This window comes from Caloenas nicobarica, chromosome 2 (genome assembly GCF_036013445.1).
Source record: "Caloenas nicobarica isolate bCalNic1 chromosome 2, bCalNic1.hap1, whole genome shotgun sequence".
In the NCBI taxonomy this organism is placed as follows: Eukaryota; Metazoa; Chordata; class Aves; order Columbiformes; family Columbidae; genus Caloenas; species Caloenas nicobarica.
This window is the reverse complement of record NC_088246.1, coordinates 134,569,113-134,590,341: the sequence shown is the minus strand read 5'-3', so window position 1 is coordinate 134,590,341 and position 21,229 is coordinate 134,569,113. Positions and strand designations below refer to the sequence as shown.

Genomic DNA, 21,229 nt, shown 5'->3' with positions numbered 1-21,229 from the left:
CTAGGTTGGACTATCCTTCAATATGCCTGAATAGTTAATAAGAAGTTTGAAATTTATTGTTGTGGAAGACAGGTAGAATCAAATCAGACATTTTTTTTTTTCCCTATGATATTTATGTTTGGCTTCATCTCACTGACTAGGAAGGGAAAAAAGGGTTCTTTCTATAGAAAATAACAAAAAAGAAATTTTGCAAGGAAAATAAAAACTGCAGGTAGGAATTAAATGGATGCAGCCTATGCTCAGTACTGTGTTATTCTTCTTTGTAAACTCGTTGCTCAGAAACATAAGCTTGGTTATTTATTTTAAATCAAATTACTAATATGAAACCACTAATCCTAGGAGAGAAGCCAAAGAGCTTGCAGTATTGGGCCCATCCTCCAGGCAAGTCTAGTCGAAAGACATCATGTTTCAGAGGGGTTATTTGGAAATGATAAACAACATTGTATGCTTTTGGATAAAATAAATTAGAGGGAGCACAAGAAGCAAACAGAAATCAGGGAGTGAAATATGGCTCTGGGAAGCTAAGTGTGTATTTCAGTGCAGATCACAATGCACTGTTGCCATTGTTATTCATAAAAATGAATTAGTTTAAGGCTTAAATTAAGGGCTTTAACCAATAATTACAATTAGTGATAATGAATCCTATTAAATTCTGTTCTGTGGCTTTAAATGCAGTGAAAAAAGGCTGCAGTTCTTTTAAATTAGTGCAATGCAACTAGAAGGAGAAAAGTGTTTTAATGAAGGTAAGATACACACAAAGCCAAATGCACTGATGAGGCAAATTAAGCAGATTCTAGAAAAGGCTGCGAAAGCCAGGCAGAACATCTTGCAGCAAGACACTGGCATAAAACATATCTGTTTTCACAAGGCTGTAATGGCTTGCTTGAGATGAGAGGCAAAATCTACTTTCATCCATCTTGGCCACTTAATGCATTTTCTTTCACCTCTGGTCTGGTTTCAGTTAAGGGCTCATTTCTCAAACTGTGCTCCCTGGAGCACTTGCTGATGGAAATGGTCTGCTGAAATGGTTGGTACCTTACAAAGGCTCCTCCTTGCTCCTACCTCCCTTACAGCATATGCTGAATAGATAGTAGTAGAGCAAGCATTTTTCAGATCTTTGACTCAGAGAAAATTACTGTTGGGCAGGCAAAAAGAGGTTGCAAATGGGAACAAAAAGTCCCCAAACAGGTGCAGCCAAGAGCAGAGGGAGCTTCACTGGTAGAGAATGAAAGGAGAACAAGTCAAAGGGAAAAAATGCTTGGCAAAGAGGGAAATTTGTAGACTAATAGAAAAATCATAAAAGCCCCAGAAGTTTAGGAAAAATATCAATAATTTTAATGTGATACTAATTGTAATGTCCTTTCCCATGACTTGTTTAAGAAGTGACTTGTTAATTTGGAAGGCTAACATTTCATGGTGTTTAAATATGTATATATAATGTGTTATAGAATCAAGCATATTCAGATTGGGTAAACAGACATATCCAGGGCCCATGGAGATGCTATAATAAAAAGTAAGATTTGGACTGTACTTATAAGCAGCATTTTTGAAAATAACATCGGCCTTCAACAGGAGGTAGCAAACTGCCTTTGAGACTTGGGGGCACTTGCCCATTTTTCAGGATTTGTTTTCTTCCATTCAAACCCCTTGCCTTCTGGAACTACTTATTATCATAAATCCAGGAGAAGAGTGAAAAATTAGAGTTCCATATCAAAGTACACATAGTTCTGGAGGCTACACTGGCAGACAACACATTTGAAAGTAATTTGTCCACTAATGCACGATAATGAAGAAAATCCTTATACTCTGATACAGTGTTTACTGGATGCATATTGTGTTGGCACCAGTAAGAGTCTGAATGAAAGCTAAACCAGGCCTCAGGAACTGACTGCACCCTTCTACGGCAGTTTGTGTTTATGATATGCCTTAAACATCATTCCTTTTCCTCACTCAAAATGTTCAAGGTACCCAGGACTGGTTCAAAATAAAAGGACCCCCCTCCCTGACACAGAACATCCACGGGGTATGGTCTCATTTAGACTGACATCCCTCTTCTAATGCTGTTAAACCCCAGCTGTGAGTGTGCCCATTTCCCTGGTGTTCAGCCCGTTTTTGAAATCTCCTGATGACAATTTCGGAAGGCAGTTGGTATGTTTATGTACTAGATTGTCAAATGAGTTTCTGTTTCCAAGACATTTGGCAAAAGAACTTGGCCATCCTGTCTGTTCAAAGTCTAATACCTAGTGGGGCTGGGATTAATTGACTCCGTTTGTTGTTTGTGTTGGTCTTGATACAGGATTCCAACATACGCAGGGAGTTTTTATTCCAAGTTTATTTTCAACATTGTATTGTTTGAAGTACTGGAAAGGATATTTACAAATCCTTGATAGCCCACATACTAACACACTTGTAAATGGCTTACAGTAAGTGCTTCTTGTACAGTTATTGTGAGAAGATGAGTAAAAAAAGACTGGAAATGGGAAGATTAGTAAATTAATATAGAAATTAACATAATAATAATAAAATAAATTAGTATAGATTAATAAATTAATAAAGAAGATTAATAAGGAGAGAAAAGTATTAAATGGTGGAGAAAGGAAAAAGCAATACTCAAGGGGGAATATCAAGAAGACTTCTTAACTGTAACAAGGCATAATCAATGCAGCTACAGCTGCAGTGTCTAGTGCTAGATGTGGAGGAATAAAAATGTTGCAAAACATTCCTGCAACAGATACTTTTGCTCCTAGAAATGTATTGCTGTGCTAAAAAGACTAATGCTAATGCAGACAAACTCCTATGGTATTCATGTTATATTTCTAAAGGATCATGTGCACTCTCAGTTTTCAGAGATGAGTGCTTCAAAAGGAAATCCACATCTCAGCTGGACAGAGACAGATGAAGAAAACTAAACACTCAATGAGCAAAATTATTTATGGAAACTGGCTTTGAAGATATGTATATATTTTTAATTATTACTCACAGGAAGAAAATTCTACTTCTCTGAGTAATGGGTGCTTTATTTTCTCACATTTATCTATTTTTTTTTGACCTGTACATCCAAATATTGAAGTCATTTATGCAAAGATAAAATTAAAGAATTACTTTTAAGCAAGAAATGAGGTCAGACAACTGCTTTTAACCTGGGAACTTCAGCTTGAATGCATTTACCTTAGTTACTAGGATGGATGAGGCACACGACCGGTCATGAGAGCTCCACTTTCGTAACACATTCATTCATTGGTTGGATTTTTTTAAACTAAACTGTTCAGCAGAAGGTGCATTAACCTTGGTATTCTTCAGTGTATTGTGATATTTAAGAGATATTATACTATTAATGGAGCAAAACGTGAAGACAGGATTAAAGGCTCCTACTGCAATGTAAATGCCAAGGTGAAACCTAGATGTTCATCAGAATGAAATGGTGATTTGAAGTAGTGATGTCATAGCGAAGTAGTGACATTTTCAGGGGAAGGAACTGAGACTGGGATTTTTCCACATGGGTTTTTTCTGCAAGGGAATGGCCTCAAGTTAGACCTCACTCATGGCACTGGTTTCTTCAAATCTCTGGTTACATCCCATTCCTTCACTTGCAATACTGTTATTTGTATTACATTAGCACCTGTTCAGGCTGCTGTGAGGACTCTCTCTATATATACACAGCCCCTGTGTGCAAATACAGAGGGAGAAACAGTTCCTCCCCCAAAGCAATGACAGTCTAAAGAGACAGAAAAAAGAGGGGGATGTTCCTGCTCTGTGGGGTCACAGAGCAGAGGAGTGAAATGGCCATATGTCAGGAGAGCCAGAGACACCTGAGCTGTAACCATAGGTGAAGTTTTGCTTCCACTGAAATCAGATTGTGTAAAATTTTACTTAAATTTGGATGAGAATTTATTTTTTTCTTGTCCTGTCTGCTAGTGGAGCTTTGGGTCAGGCCTACTAAGAACATCAAGAAGCGTAAAAAAACACCACAAAGCAGAGCCCATCCACAATGTGAAACAAAAACCCCCTCACTTTCTCATCCTCAACTGGCAGAAAATTTCTTTTCTCAGGGTTGTGACCCATGGAGGTGAACAAGGCACATCAGAGGGATGCAAAGGTACCACCTGAGCCCTTTGCTTGATGCTCCTCTATCTGCTCACGAGGCATTTCTTGATCTGTTGCAGTTTGAGACCTGGCATTTCGAAGTTAATAAAGATCAATGTCGGTCTGTGTTATGATTGTTCATTAGCAGCAAAGGCCATGGTAGATTGCAGGGAGACACTTTGCCAGCATTGGGATGTATGCTGTCTCTGCTCATGACTCCATCTGCTGTGAGACAGACCTTTGTGCGTAACACCAAACCCTCTCCTAGTTGGTAAAAAACATCTTCCTGTTGGCACATATCCCACAAGCTTATGCTTTTTGGATGAGGAGCCTCAGAGTGGATTGTGGGATTGGCTGTCTTTTGTAAACATTAGGAGTGAAGCACCACGCATGGAAATAAACATGGGGCAGAAACGCCCAGCTCCAATGCTGATTCCTTGTGTAACACTGGGACTTTTACGTGGAAAAGCATTTCATGCTGTATTCCCTCTTTGCACAAGCACAGCCGAGTGCCAGCTGTAACAGGGAGATCAGGAGATGGGCAAGACAGGAGGCAAATGTCCCAGACAGCGCCTGTCCTCCCTCCCAGCCTGCTCGCTTACAAAGTACAGGAAACCAAGGAGAGGAATAGGAATGAGCTGGAAGAACAAAGAAGGCTCCAGTTTTGCTAGGGAAGGTGCTGATCCCCTCTCTGCCTCTCCTCTGGCCTGGAGCAGCAGTTTTGTATGTCCTGGGCAACTTCTAGGAAGGAGCATTTGTCCCCCAGCTCCACCACCTTCCCCACCTTGGTGAAGCCTTTTCCCCCAACAGCCCACTGTACCATGCGGTAAAGCATGGGTGGCGTTTTCAATGCCAACGAGATATGGATCAAAAGTATCAAGAAATGGCTCTGGGCAGGCTGTGTGGCTTAAAGGGGCAACGAGTTGGGTGCTGAAGCCCAAGGCAGAGCGTGGCCTTGCCCATGCTGGTATTAAAAACTCGTGTAGCTGTAAGTCTATATCCAACAGCATGGAAGTTAAAAAATACAGCTGCTGTCCTGCATCCTTTGTGGCACTAAGCACTACAGATGAGCCTGATTCAATTTCATCCCGACATAAAGCCATTAAGAGGATTTAATTACATACAATTTGTCTCCCGTAATCCAAAGTCTAGTAAAAATGCGTGTTCCTTTTAGTGTTTAATTTTTATGCTAGGAAGTTGAATATGGGCAATAAAGTTACATAATTTGACATACGGCTCTTGAAGTCTGTACCTCAAGAATAATAACAGCTGAACATTCGAGGCCAACGAACAAAAATTGATAAATGTTGAAGGTTCTGTAAGAAATAAACTTGTGCTGCTTACAATGTCACTGTGCTCTAATTACTTAAGTGGAAAGGATGAAAAGATCTTTCTGATTATTCACCAAGGTGGGAAAATATAGCACACATATGCCAAAAAATAATGGGATAATAACCACATGCTGTAAAGAGGATTCTATAAAGGGAAAGGACAAATCAGTAACTAGCCCAAATAGGTCTCACTATGTGGTGCAAATATTAAAAATGCCTCAGGTGAAACTCTTCAGTGTGGCCTGAGAGTATGAGGCCATGACTGTCGAGTGAGGTAGAGAAAAAGGGGGAGAAAAGGACAGAGGCCTGTAAAAGCTTACAAGGGAATAAATAGGAATGATAAACAGGGAACAACATAAACAGGAGGCCGCTGAAGTGCATGTGTAACTATAGATGTTCTCATGAGTTTGAAATTTATTCATGAACACTGCCTAATTAACAGAGCAGAACATAATTCTGAACAGTGTGAAATCAATTAATATTTTTTTCTGAAAAGGCAATTCTCATCCATTAGTTACACTTGATTTTAATTAGAACTGTGCTCGAAGGACATGATCTAGAACGGTCATGCCTGACAGCTGTTGTACATAGATTGAAAAGTATGATAACAACTGCAATGCTGGATGTCAGAAAAAGTCAGCCTGTTTTGTCTAGCAGCAGAAAGTGGAAGACGCTTAAGGAAAGTGAAGGTGAAGTTGGGCAAATCTGCCTGGTCCTTCCCTTAAAAGAGAGATATATATATATGTATATAGCTTCCTAGCTTTCGGCAGGCACCAAGTTCCCTATTTTATGAGCCAGAGGTTGCATTCACATAATCATCTTCTACAAGGTAGTGCTCTAACAAGTTTGCTATTATCTTTTCGAAATAAATAATATTTCAGTAATCTCTAAATAGTCTGTGCTCACAAATATATCTTGATTAAACAATACATGAAAAGGTGATTCCCTCTCTCTGTTTTGAAATTGCTGTCTGATGATTTCATTGAGTGTTTCTTCCCCTTTGGATTGCAGGAAACAGAATATAATTGTTCCTATTCATCTTCTCATTACCATTCATGACTTTGTAGACTTCTATCTTATCTTCTGTCTGTTGTGTCTTTCCAAGCTGAAAAGTGGACTATTTATCTTCTTATGGAAGATGTTCTATTCCTCTGATTGCTTTTTTACTCTTCTCTGCACTATACCCCTTTTCAGGCTCAAACTGAAGGCAATAGTTGAGATGTGGGGGCATCAGGGATTTTAACAGTGAGGTAATAAAGTTTTCTGCTCTGTTCTTCAGTTCTTTCCCAGCAATTTCTGCTGCAATGCTAATGTGGAGGATCTTGCCTATTAAAATAACTCAGTTATATGTTCAATCAAAATGAATAGAGTACCAAGGGGAAGAAATGGCAGGTGTCTGTATTTCTATCACTGATTACCAGTTTATTGCATAATGAGTTTTTCTTTAGGAAGAAATGAACAGTAATGAAATCAATGAAAAGAAATCTCTGGGACACTCAATTTATATTTCCCACTAAGTATATGCATAATATCACACTTCTTAATTGCTGCCATTTCATTCTGAGTCCATATCTTTACTTGAGTATTTGTACTTGGTACAGAGGCACTTCACAGATGCAGTCTTTGGGGCATATCATCATTTGTCTGTGTGAAAGCTCACGCTTCTGGGCAGGTGCTAGCGCAAATGCATATTCCTTTCACATATATTAATTTCCTTTTACTGAAATTAATACTTTGAAATAAGTATTTCTTTGAAAGCTCTGACTTAAGAGTAAATAAAGACCTCTGCAACACATTGGTCATGGTAAAAATCAAATAAATAGTAAATGTGAACTTCCTGCTGCATGTGCCTTGCGTTTGTGCTAACCTTTGTGAAGAGGGTGTAACAACCCTTCCAAGCTCTATGTGACAAACTTAATGATTATGAAACAGGGTCAAAAATGAAGGAAAAGTTTACTCTGTATATAACCCTACAAGACCACCTTGCAGCATTATTCATCCTGTCTGCTAGAATTGCCTCTCTTAGTAGCTGTGCTATGCTGGTGTCTTCACTCAAGTGTGTGGTGAATGATGCAGAAAGCACTTTATTGAGGGCTGACATGCCTCCATACTGAATAAATAAGACATTTTAGCTGCCTCAGGCAGACTTTGTGAGCAACTTCCATTGGCACTAGCAGGAGTCAAGATCTGTCAGCCCATGCAGTAGTTGTTTGAATAGCACATCCATCTCTTAAACTCAGACACCAGAAGAATTGCACTGGTTTTCAGCAACTTCTATAGGTGCTCTGAATGCACCCCTTACACTCACACAGTAAGCATACGTATTTGAACCCACTTGGCCCTCCTGTCCAAAGCCAGCTATATTTTATGACACATACTTTCCAAGCATCAAAACCAGTCAGGTTTGTTTGTGAGCTGCTGAAAGAAAATAAACTCATTTGTTCATTTAAACGTGTTAATAATTTTTATCCATGCAGGCCACTGTGAGCCAGTGATGGCAATGGGAAACATACAAATGGGCAGGAAACCTGTGTGTTTTACTGTACAGTGTCAGGTGTAATTACTAGCATTTTTTTAAGGAAAGATACCTTTCTCCTCTCCTCTGCAGCCTCCAGCTTTTTCTGGATCTCCTCAAGAGAGAGTTCTTTCTTCTTTGGAGAAGCTAAAGTTCGTGGTGCTTCTGAGACTGGAGATGGTGGCTTCAGGATCAGTTCAAAGGCCTGGCCCGAGGCACGTTTGTTGATTTGTTTCACTTCCATGTCTGCACAATAAAGTGAGAAATGGTAAGCCCTTCAATACCTCAGCAGTATTGAGGGGAGAGGCAGCACAGACGTTAAGTTTAGGATCAGAAGCACAGACAAAAGATTTAGCATCTTTGCCTTGGGCATTTTAAATGCAATGGCAGATTATGTGCTGAAAACTGTTCTCAGGAGAAGTACATTCCATTGTATCTGTAATAGCTTAATTATACCTTAATCCCATAAAGATAAAAATTATAAAGTGGTTTTGGAAGCTTATTTGGGTTCTGTGCCATTTCACACCCCCTGCGGGCAGTGCCCAAACTGATTAATTTTTTAAGCCTGCTTTCATCTTTTCTTGGTTTCCTTGGGAATTATGTCAGCTGTGAAGAGCTGTAATTCTCAAGTGAGTAGTAGGAAAAGTACAGCTCAGTATGAGAGCACTAGCTTTAAAAGTTTAGTTAGTTGGTATTAGGAACAATATCCAGCATCATGGGTAATACACAATCAGTAGAAAGCAACAGCCAAAACCAGCAAATGAATTGTTAAATCAGCAAAATATCCACTGATTAACACTATGGACTGGGACTGTGAACTGAGTCATTTCCCAGCTCCAGCGCATTATCTGACCTGCAGGATGATCTCCAATGGAAGTCACTCACCATCATATTTATAGATGTTCATGTTGCGAGGTTCAGGGTAAAAACAGGAGCAGATCAGAGAGAGCATGGACAGCTCCTTCATCTTTTCCTTGTAAGCTGAAACGAGAGATCTTGTTAGCATGCTTCACTTCCCCAGCTCCTCCTCACTGCATCTCTAGCTGAGGTGACTGGCTGGGGACCAACAAATCTGCTCTATCATCCACCTGGCAGATTTCTCTAGAATATTTACTTTTGACTATTTCTTCCAAACATCGAGCCTTTATCAAATCACACATGAGACGTTCAGTACTGCAGAGACTGCTTCCGGTCTCCTACATGACCTCAGCCTTGGGTTTAACACAGTCCACTTTCATTTATACAAAGTAAATCTGGCTACCAGGAAATGTATTTAGCATTGGAAGACTGCCATGACTCCACTCGCTCCTGGCAGGTGGAGAGAAATGAAGCTCTTACAAATTCTCTGACGTATCCAAATGCAATTGAGAACAGCTCTGAAATGCTGCCTATGCGTTGCCATAGGCAGATGCTAAAGACATTATCTGTTACAAACGAAAATGTCACCCAGACAAATAAAAATAAAACCAGAAATGAGGATATGTTTATCAAATCCTTTTCCTAATGTCGTTAATATGTGTAACTCTTTGAAATAAAGCTTTTCCTTCCTCACTTGCTTCCATACTCAGGTCTAATGCATAACAGCTGATGCACTAAACACCCTTGTAATTTACCTTTATGTTGTTACTTTTACTGACTTTGTAATGCCTGTAGGCCCCAGTCATGGATTGAGGAGGACTTAGTCTAGAAATGGTGACACCAATACCTAACCATTACACAATGTTCTGCATTCACCCTTTCTAATTGCCATCATCCCAGCTTATAAGTAGGAAAATTGTCTTGTGTCTAGTCACTTGGTAAGTCAATGAGAGAGCCCAGACTCGAGCCAGTTCTCCTGGGTCCTGCGACAACACCCTAGCCACTGCCCATGCTGCATAAAGTATATAGGTTGAGGGGGAGGTTGCTTCAAAATTTATCCTGGCACACACAAATTTCTGCTACTATCAAAATCATGTCTACAGAAGCAGACACACATTTGCTGCCAGCATGTGAAAACATGGCTTAAAATATAACTGGCTGAAAGTATTGTACTTAACAGATTAGACCAAATTAATTCTTGACGTTACTAAAGGAATATCAGAAAGCCACTTGATCTTCAAATCGTGTATACACATGAAATTCTTATTCAGCCTTTCTCATGGATGCTCTTGTTCTTTTTGAATTCTTTTTTCCTACTCAGAAAGGCCCCTGAAGTTGATGAGGTCTTGAGAGCCTTAAGGTGCTGCTCAAAATGGTGGTATTTGAATGATAATGTTCTGCCATAGAAGACAATTAAATTGTTTCTATAAAAAGCAATAAAAAATGTTTCTATACATACATTAAAAACAAAAGGAGGGCTAAGGGGAGTCTCCATCCTTTATGGGATGGTGGGAAACATAGTGATAAAGGCTGAGGAAAAGGCTGAGGTACTTAATGCCTTCTTTGCCTCAGTCTTTAATTGTAAGACCAGTTGTGCTCCAGGTACCAAGCTCAATACTCCCCTGAGCTGGAGGACAGGGATGGGGAGCAGAATGAAGCTCCCATAATCCAAGGGGAAATGGTTAGTGACCTGCTACACCATTTAGACACCCACAAGTCTAAGGGGCCAGATGGGATCCACCCAAGGGTACTGAGGGAACTGGCAGAGGAGCTCATCAAGCCACTTTCCATCATTTATCAGCAGTCCTGGCTAACCGGGGAGGTCTCAGTTGGCTGGATGTTGGCAAATGTGACACACATCTACAAGAAGGCCCGGAAGGAGGATCTGGGGAATTACAGGCCTGTCAATCTGACCTCGGTGCCAGGGAGGGTCACAGAGCAGATCATCCTGAGTGCTATCACGTGCCATATACAAGACAACCAAGTGATCAGGCCCAGTCAGCATGGGTTTATGGAAGGGAGGTCCTGCTTAACCAACCTGATGACAAGATGACCCACCACTTAGTGGATGAGGGAAAGGCTGTGGATGTTGTCTACCTAGATTTCAGCAAAGCCTTTGACGCTATATCCCACAGCATCCTCCTGGAGAAACTGGCAGCTCATGGCTTGGATGGGTGTACTGTGCGATGGATAAAGAACTGTCTGGAGGGCCGGACCCAAAGAGTTGTCGTGAACGGAGCCAAATCCAGTTGGCAGCTGGTCACGAGTGGTGTTCCCTAGGACTTGGACCTGACAAGATTTTTAGCTTGAAACATAGGTATGAACTTGCAAGGAATAACTCAAAAATCATCTGAAGAGACAAATCACGGCCAATTGATGTATGTTAACAGTCAAACATAACGATATGTTCATTCACGCCTTCATCCCACAAAGCGTATATCCACATGCATAATTCTAAGAGCACAGGTGTTGTTGTCCTTGGAAGAAGGCTTGCCCAGCTGGCTGCCCACACCACCAAAATAGCATCCTTTTCAGCAGGGAGGTTGTGGAGTGAGTGCACATGAGACCCTACATGCTGCCTGGGAGGCTGCTAAACATACAGAAAATGGATGCTGGGTTGTGTGTTGAAGACGTAGTCACTGACAACAAGCTGAAAGCTAAAGGTTCTTGTACAAGGTCTGCTGAATCACTGCTATAATATATACCCTGAAATATCTTTGCAGAATGAGGCATGCAAAGCAGTGTCCTAGGAATCCTGCCTTTTAGGGCCTTTATTATTTTTATCTTTGCTTGACATTGAGTATGTCTTGTTTTCTAACAACACTTATAACAATTAGAAAAAGGTGTTTGTTCTCCCAACTTGTCATCTACAAAACGTGGCTGGAGAAAGATAAGAACGTGCTCAGCTCTCTTTCCTTCCAGCACAATAGCTGCACTGAAAGCATGCTGGTGGAATGATTGTCCTATTTCATTCTGGCCACTGAGAGAATTAGGATGACTTTCCATGCTTTTCAAGCATTACATTTTCTTTTTTCATGGTATTGATTTAGTCTCCATTTGCCCTAGAAAGTCCTTCAACCATAGTTGGAACTTGGCCTGAATACTCACAGCAAGTTCTGGAAGTTGCTGCAACCCTGGGAACCAAGCAACACGTGGATGATATAGGAGAGGATGGGAAAGGAGTCCTGCTCTGCCTTGGGTGACTATTGAGAGAGTGTGCAATGCATCATATTCCTGACATGCTGACCAGTACTATTTTTCCTGTTGGAGACAAGGGCTGAGAAGACCCACACATCTCCTCAGGCGTCCAACATCATTATTGTGACTTGTCCCCCTTGGCCAGGCAAAAAGAAGCTTATATGGCAGCACTGAGTAGCAGAAGCATTGCTTTGCTCAGCTGTCCTTTCCTTACTCTGTCATATATTAAAAAAAAAATAAACAAAAACCACAGTATTGTTATCCCTGTGAGATCTACACCTGTGGTTAGTGGTCTCATGAGAGTGGCTGGTCATTGTCACATGGATTGAACAGGGATAACTGTACTTTCCTAAATCTCGAGGAGTTTGTGTTTTAGCCATGGAAGCCAGTTCTCTCTAAAAGAAACATTTTTCTATAAAAAAAGCAGTACATAGGCCAGAAAGCCAACAGCACATCATTTATGCAATCTGTACAGGACCTCTTGTATTAACTGAAATAGGCACAAAAACGCTCTGTCTTACAGTGGAGTTTTTAAAAACCTTTGAAGACAAAAAAGTGATTGCAACAAACTTTATTTTCCAAATGTGTTTCAACTGGCTTGCTAATTATATAGCTCCTTGTGCAGTCATGTAGGATACATATAATTCCATTAACTGTGCAAGTTAAATGAAGGAAAGTAAATGACGGTAATTGTAATACTACAAAAGCTTTGATAGGAAAATTGCTAGGAAAGAACAATGCTGACAAAAGACAGCAACAGAATCTTCCCAGTTATATGCAGCAAAATTTAAACGTCTGGATGCATGAAATCCTTCAAAGTTGGACAAGAGCAGAACACTGATTTTTACTAAAACCAGAAGGGATTTCGGTATTAGCAACCGCTTATTTTTGCTGGGAGAAATAGGAAGATGAGGCACAACACCAGCAAAACCACACTGTCTGCTCTCATCTGTTATCCAATAGCTATAAGGAATTTTTTACAGTCTACACTGTAAAATGAAAATCTGTCCTGACTGACAGGCCATTGGCAATTTGGGTCACATTTTGTTCCTTGGCAAAGCACAGCTAGGACAGACTGCTGTGTCACAGCAAAGACTGTTATTCATAAGCAAGACTATTTTTAACACATGAAAGCAGAGAGATAAGTGTAAATGTTACTTATAATTAACATCTGATGAAGGCAAATCTGTTGATTCAATTTGCCTTAAAGAATCCAGTCTGCATATAATAAAGTGTTAGTGATTTTTGACAGTTCAAGTCCCACCAGCCAACTAGTTCTTGAAGTTCTGCACACCTGGAAGGAAACAGAAACTGGCACATTGCCCATGGTCAAAATGTGCAACTCATAACATGGCTCAGCCCAGTGTTCCCTTGCCAGGCACGTGCGAGATGGTCAGTTCTCTGAGACTGAACTGAATCCTGCTTTGTTTTCTGCTTTGGAATAAACTGAAGGTGTTAGAAGTAAGATTAGGTCAAGCATGAAACACAATGTACAGAAGACCTACCGCAGCCACCATTTACACCGACCTCTCATGGATATTATTGACAAAGTAGTTATCTACAAATTTCACTTTGTTAATGCTTCCTTTGAACTGCTGTAGTTTTTGGTTTGTCAAGACAATGCTTTAATTCACGAAAAGCCATGTCATTTTGTGAACCTCAACAGATGGACTCTGTTAGCCAGGTTTTTTGTTTTTTTTTTATAATCCATTTGAGTAGTGTGCTGCATCCTTTTCTGTCACATGAAATGGTGTTATATGACCATAACAGCAACTGTTTCCCCATAGCTGGTGGGATATTTGAAGAAGGCTGCAGGATGAGGGCTGGTAAAGTGGTGAACTAGCATTGGGACAAGCACATGGGACTGGGGGAACTAAAACTCAAGACGGGGCACGAGTGATAGGGATTCTACATATAATTTAATTTTTGGCACTTGTCTGAGATGTATGAGTCTGGGATTCACTTTGATTAATGCTGGATATCTAATATTTAAGATCGCTAGTTTGCAGCAGTTATGAAAGCTTTTTTTTTTAGTTGTTGGAGAGATAAGCACCACCAGAGAGAGTGGTTGGTTCCATTCCAAAGGAGACATCTAAGATAAACGAATTAGGTTGTCTTAAGGCAAATCAATCTCCCTCCATTATCAGAAAACCTAAGGATGTTTATAGGCATACGGAGTAGCCAGTGATGACGGGAATGAAAGCAAAAGCCCCTGAAGCAAATATATCTTATCCATCCCTTACACTCAGTCATGAGTGACATCTCATTTTGGTGGTTCACACAGCTGGGGCTTATTTTGTGAGTCTCTCTGAATGCAAAACACTGCTCAACAGAGTATTTAGTGTGAATCCATCTCGCAACCTCAGGTACACATGTACTTGTCCAGTTTCCCCAACAAAAATTAGATTGCTTTAAATTCTACTAATGGTTCACAGGCTCAAAGCAAAGGCAGTTGAGATGAGCTGGATGGAACTTCCTCTTTAATGCCCTGTACTGCTCATATATTTCACTGGTGGGAAAGGTGGCACGGGACCCCCATTCACCTGGGGCCATTCTTTGGTGACCAAGTCTTTAAAATTGCAATAATGCCATGCAGTTTAATATAGAGACAAGTATAGACTTTTGGTCATGTCCCCTGCCCTTGAATTTTGTGGTAATTCTGTATCTAGGCCATAGAGCAAATAGGTACTATGAAAAGGAAACAAGAAACAGAAATTGTGAATTACTGAATTTCCTCTGTCAACAGCGGCTCTAGCATTTTCTACCATATGTCCAGAATACAAGAAAGAAAGAACTTGGACATATCTAATCTGCTTTTATGTCAACTGAGATTTTAAAAAAGTAGTTCTAGGCATTACTTTTTGTAACACACATGACCATTCCAAGATCACTAAAGCTACACAGGTTTCAGCAGAAGCATTAGTGAATTTATTCTCTCCAACAAGAGAGACTTTTAACAAATGGTTTTGAAATGGCTTGGGATGGAATCAAGCATTAGCGTAATTCATAAAAGCACAGGGCGGCAGTGAAATTGGGGACCACTGTAGCGTCAGTTCTTCAAAACACAAAAAAAGAAAAAGCGACAGATCTGACTCTTCGGTTTCCTGTGAAGACTGTCAGATTGAACCAATGAACCCTGTCCTGAAGTGCAAGCCCTTCCATGCCACTTCTACAGCACAGTTTGGGTGACAGCATAGGATCTGGCTGGAAAGGCCATCTCAAGGAGTACACAAGCAGCTGTTTGCTTATGCAAAGACTGCCCAATAATAATTTTCTTGCATATGTGCTGTGTAGATGCAAACACATGCAAACATGCAGATTGCAGGGTGGCTGAAGTCTAACTGAAAATTGCCCCTAAATTTACAGCTTAATCACTGATCATTACTATGGATTTTTGAACTAAATCGGACTAGTCTAGATGCCATGTCTATGATTTTTACTTAATGTGTGTGATTGGATTCCAATGTCTTTGTTCACTTTATTTTCTGATATCAGAACGTTAAGATGTGAAGTTACTACTTTGTATTATTTCAATTCATGTAATTTTCACTGCTGAAGCAATGAGAAAATCCATTTACTGAACGCTGACTGTTATGGTCACCTGTGACATGAGTTAATGGGACTATTTTGTCATGCTAATGCAACTGTGTTGTCAACATGAGATTTTAATGGAAGAGATTTTTTGAATTTGGAAAAAAAATCTTGCCATGGTTACTCAAAATAAACACTGATGCGGATGCTTTGCCATAGTTGCTATTAGAGAATCTTGGGCCAGGTTGCACTGTTTGTTTACAGAAATGTGGAAGGAATACAGACACGTGCCTGTCCAGAGGCTGTCAGTGCACTGCTCCTAAGAAAGCTTTATTTACTGCTGCTTAACTGGTTTAGTCTTTTGCAGTGACAAGTTCTGCCCCTGTTCTTCAGATGCTTTGGCAGGATGCTCATGTTTAAGATGCTGAACTTATACCTACCTTTGTAAGAGGCCATCACAGCTCCTGATACACTATAATCACCTAAGTGTGGAAGTCATGTAAGCATCAGTAGTTTGCAAATCTTTAAGGCAGCACTAGCCAGTAATCCTTCTGTTATCTGCCATCTCCTGTATTCTGTGGAAGCACAAAAGACTGTGGAAATTCAGCTATGGGAGGATGTAAACCAAAGAGATTTTCCTGAATGTAAGCTGGATGGAAAAAGGAAATAGGTGGTAGCAGCTGCACCAGGAGGAAATAACACTCATTACTCGGCTCACCTTACCTGCTTGAGAACTTGTTGGTTTTTGTTACATACCTCCACATGGGGAAAAGGGTCTCTTTTGACTGGTACTGTAGCAAGTTTGGCTCTGTCATATCTTACAGAAAAATCCTCAATTTCACTGCTAGTTTGGGACTACTGATAGAGTAGCAGTAATGATTCTGCACCTTATAATCAACTTTCCTGTTCTCAAGCTGTCACTTAGAGTCTTATATGAATGATTTACAGACCAAAACCTTAAACCCTGGAATTTCTGAATGGGTGGATTTGCTTTCCATGTCTCCTTCACTTCATGTGCCTAATGGCTTGTGGCATACCCTTTCGCTAGCACATAAAGCCATTAAACTCTTTTACTTCTGAGACAAGTTACATAAAAAATGGTTCAGAAAGCCAGACATTTCACTCCAAAATTTTCACTAATGTGATTTTCAAGATCCCCCCCTGCTGAGCATTACTGAACCAGAACCTCAGTCTCCACACAGGCTACAAAGAGTGCTTTCAGGAATGCTAATATGCATGTGTGAAGGCCAGATAAGCAGAAGGCTTCATAGAGACGCTCCTCAACACACCCACCGCAGCCCCGCTGTACACAGGTTATCTTGTCTCCGCATTTCTGACATTGGGGCTACCACTCATACTAGCCTGATTTAACAGCAGCCTAGTGGAGTTTGCTCCAGGACTTCCCTGCAGCAGGACAACCCCAGATTTATGATCTTTCCCTCAAGAGCAGCTATGTAGTGCTGATGAGCCCCCTGAGCCAGGCGCCTTCCTGGGTGCAAAGCTGTGGTGCTTGGTTTGGTCCTAGGTCCATGCTCATGGCTGAGGCACCAGGGAAGGATGTGCAAAGGAGGTGGTACTTCTTCAGTGTCCTCGTAACAGATAACAAGTGAGGTGTGGTGGACTGAGTTACAGCTTGGAAGGACAGAAGTTGCAGAGCCTGCAGGTGCCTGCTTTCCTCCGACAGCCCTGGTATGCTGATACCAGTCACCACAACCACAGCGTGCCCACAGCTTTCTGCTTGCTGGTGATCCGGGCACTGGGTGGGAAGTGCAATTTTGAATCCTTGTGTTGAGCATACCAGTTTTCCCTGGAGATGGCTGCTGTCTCCCAGCACACTCTTAAGGTCATCTCATTACTGAAATGCAGGAGCATGCTGAGGTCCAGCTGAGATCTGCACTACTTTCTGTATAAACATGTCAGATGTGAACACCGTGTGCCAAAGAGCTTATAGTGTGAGAAAGACAGGCAACGGCTGCTGGGGGGGAAATGACCCACAGCTGAAAAAAACTGCCTCAGGTCACAGACCAACCCTGTAGGAAAGCTTCATGGAGAACACAGGCGTCCTGATTTCTGGATGAGTGACACCTCTGTTGGCATGGGCTGTCTCTTTGAGAGTGCTGCAGACAATACGGGTGCTGGCTGGTGAAACAGCCCCTAGAGTGAGGATGCAAATAAAGTATGATGAAATAGAATGGCAACGGTTTAGTGACACAACCTGCTATGATCAAACGGCATCTTCCTGAAATATGAATCGTGCTGTGGGTTCTGTTTTAGCACAGTAAGACTGGGTTACTAGAGCAGGGTGTGACAGAGCTGGCTGCCAGCATTTCTTTTATTTTTCTAAATCTCTCATTCAGTCATGTGTGTTTGGAATGGTGGCATTTATTATTTTTTTCCTAATGATCTCCTCAGAGGCTTCCACTGACTTAATTTTGCATCACCCTGATCCCTTTATGTAGGCTCAACAAGCTCTCCCTGGTCTTGCGTCACCTGGACGTGCATCACCCACTGACACTGGATGTCCTTTTATTCCATGGTGGCTGTGTAATACCATGCCTAGAGACTAATGACATAACCTGGCACATTGTCAGTCTTCACAATTGCAATGAGTTCCGCTACTGCTTCTTTTCATTTGGACACAGTAGATCCTTTCTGGACTTGTACTGATATTATTTCAATTATGTTATGAAATCTCTCCTCATCTTTGGACTGAGATTACAGTCAAATTATTTGAAGAACCATACTGAGCTTCTCAACAGAGCAAGTTGCAGGAATTACCCGCATACTCTGAAAGCAAGCCATTGATACACTATCAAGTAAAGGAGTGGCCCAAAATGCTTCAGCAAAGCAGGCAAGTAAGAAAGAATAGGCAAAGAACCCAACTTTTTCTGTTTTAATCATTCAGGGAGTCTCAGCTGTTGCGGAGTCCCTCAATCAAGGAAACAGAGATGCATTGCTACCACTTTCCATCAACAGAGGGTCTGGTCCTTGCCACTGTTCTGGGATCAGATATACATGTGGTTTTAATGGAACTGTAAATCAGATATAAAGTGTGACTTTTTTTTATAATTCACAGAGCGGTTGTAATCACAACGCTCAGTAATGAACATCCTGTGCCATTCCAAAATGCCAATATCTTTGATGTCTTCCAGTATTTTAAAAATTGTGCTTTGAACTGACAAAAGCCAAAATATTAATTAGTCCCAACTTACGGCTCAGAAAACAATAAGTAAACTCAATTGAAAGTTGCATTTTTTTAAAATTTAGGTAAAGAAAATACTGAAGGCAATCAGCTAAGTAGAAATTTGTGTTTATATCACATGGGATAGATGCAATTATAATTTGCAGTAGGGCTGGACTCTTGGTCTTTATCTTCCACTAATTAAATGTATTCCTTGCTTGCTGAGTCATTTCACTGAGTACAGAACCAGTTATAATTATTTTCACACCATAATTATCAGGATAATCCATTTTAGAGACAATATGCTGCTGTGAGGGCTGTGGAAGGTACCCCTCAAACTAATAATTTCATGTAGACTAGAAAACCCATTTTATAGTGTCTGAATAGGAAACACATAGAAAGGTTCATTATTTAGTTTACGTACATGTGTATTCATAAAAACGTATATATATAAAGCTTTTTAATTTAAGGTTTTTTGTTGATTTTGAGTGATCCACAGGTATTTATTGTACTTAACCCAAAGTCAAATATGTGTAACTGCATCTTTATGCTGCACAATCAGTCTTACTGGCTGCCATGACTACCGAATAATGTCAAAATGCAAAAGACAATGAAAGGAGACAATCTGAAAAATCCAATTTTCTTCTGGGTTTTGAGCAGAATTTCAATTTTGTGGAACGTTTTAAAATAAGGTTGTCTCATCAGTTTGAATAAAGGCATTAGTTTGCTTTCTGTACATGATTGCAAATGACACATGTAAGGAGATTACTGAAAAATGAAGGGTTCCTATCCTTGCAATAGTACAAACAATGGCATACACATTATAAATTGTGTTAATTAACAATAGTGTTTTAAATTTGAATGCCAGAACAAAATAAGCTCTTAGTAAAAGACTTTTAAGTTTTGGTATAAACCTGTTTGATATTAGAGTTTGTCTGTCAATGTAACTCATATTTGTGAGGCATTTTGCTTTAAACCCAGGGAGGTGTGATAAGGGAAACTGTGTTGCAGACGCCCTGATACTCTGATTTATACTCTGGTTTATACTTGGTTTATACTCTAGTTCTTTATACTTTATGGCTTAATTCCCCTTTTTTCATAACAAAGACTACAGAAATTTAAATACAAATTTAAGAGTCTACTCAACTGGGTGTATGTGGGAGCAAGGGGCTGTATTTATTTACAAGCTATTTCAAGGACTGAATTTCTGGGTTTACAGAAATTTAGATCCTAACTGAAGGATTTTCCTTATGTGGAAAGCCTATCAAGGGTGTGTTTATCCTTGGAGAAATCATTTGATTCAAAAATGATGTCTTCAGGTTTTGAAGGACTTTGAAGGCACTTGCACAAACAAAAACGGCAGCAATTTCCTGATCAAGCATGTTGATACAAAGCAGGTTCTGTAAAACTCACCTTTTTATTTGACGTTATCATTTCCTAACAAGTGGACAGCAGAATGACTAGGAAATGTATCTTTTGGCAGGTCTCCAAATCTAGAAACTTGGTTTACTTCTAGACATTTCAATGTTCAACATGTTCACCGTGAAAATCTATTTTCACAGCACTTAAAGACATAAGATAATTTTCTGCTGGTCTTATACACAGTCCTAATGAGAGTACAAATGCCCAAGTGAGATTTCAGATGATGTTTCAGTGTGTGGCTATGTAAACCCATAACTGTCAGTGCTGAAAGATGACAGCATCTAAGCACCAAAATAGGAACAGATACTGGGCAGTGACTTTTTAAAATAAATCTACAAAAATTAATTCAGGAGATCTAGGTTGGCTCTGAAAGTCTGACAAGGAAGAGGCTTTTTTGCTGTTTTTTCCACCTTGGGAAAATGGAGAAGCAGAGGTGTGTGTGAATCTACAGAAGGGGAGGTTGGATTTGCCAGTGGTTGAAGGTATTTGCTGCTGTGGAGCTGCACCTGAAGTACTGCATCCAGTTTTGGGCCTCTCAGTTTAAGAGGGACATGGTGGAATAGGTGAAGGTCTAGTGGAGGGCTATGAGGAAGGTGATGGACCTGAAGCATGTGGCCTGTGAAGGGTGGTAGAGGAGGCCAGGTTCATTTAGTTGGGCAAAGGGTTGGCTAAAGGACAGTATACTAGCTGCTTACAACTGTTTGAAGGAAAGAGCAATAAAATGACAGACTCAAACAATTCCAGGTAACAAAAGAAGAACAACTGCCATAAATCATGCCGTGGATAGACAAAGGGTCCATGGTCCTTCTTCAAGCATGTCACGCTAGATAAGCTCTACATGTCCTTCCAACCAGCTTCTCCATAGTTCAATTCCCAGAGCAAGCTCAATTTCATGTGTGCTGTTGTGGAAGGGAGGGCTCGTTAGTAACTTACAGCCCCGCTCCACTCGTCTTTCGTTATTCACATCTTTTAGTGCTTGTTATCCCAATAAAAATGCATCTCATCTCACTGGGCTTCTGCACTATTGCTGTCATTGAGGACTTGTAAATTAGCTGCAGACTCTTGGTGAGCTCATCGCCAGTACATTTCAGAACCAAATTCCTCTGGCTC

At 40.5% G+C, this 21,229-nt stretch overlaps 1 protein-coding gene across 2 annotated transcripts in view; it reads right to left on the bottom strand.

Moving 5' to 3' along the window:
- Window positions 1-21,229, bottom strand: part of STMN2 (stathmin 2) — a 38,227-nt gene that overhangs the window by 3,587 nt on the left and 13,411 nt on the right. Inside the window, exons 1-3 of one of the 2 annotated variants that reach the window (XM_065629138.1) lie at window positions 9,044-9,083; window positions 8,815-8,910; window positions 8,003-8,175 (exon numbers count right to left, since the gene is read on the bottom strand). In XM_065629138.1, the coding sequence (XP_065485210.1) occupies window positions 8,003-8,175; window positions 8,815-8,896 (255 nt within the window). In that variant the 5' untranslated portion in view covers window positions 8,897-8,910; window positions 9,044-9,083. Of the gene's footprint in view, window positions 1-8,002; window positions 8,176-8,814; window positions 8,911-9,043; window positions 9,084-21,229 lie in introns of those variants that run through there. The other variant, XM_065629137.1, reaches the window with a different exon arrangement.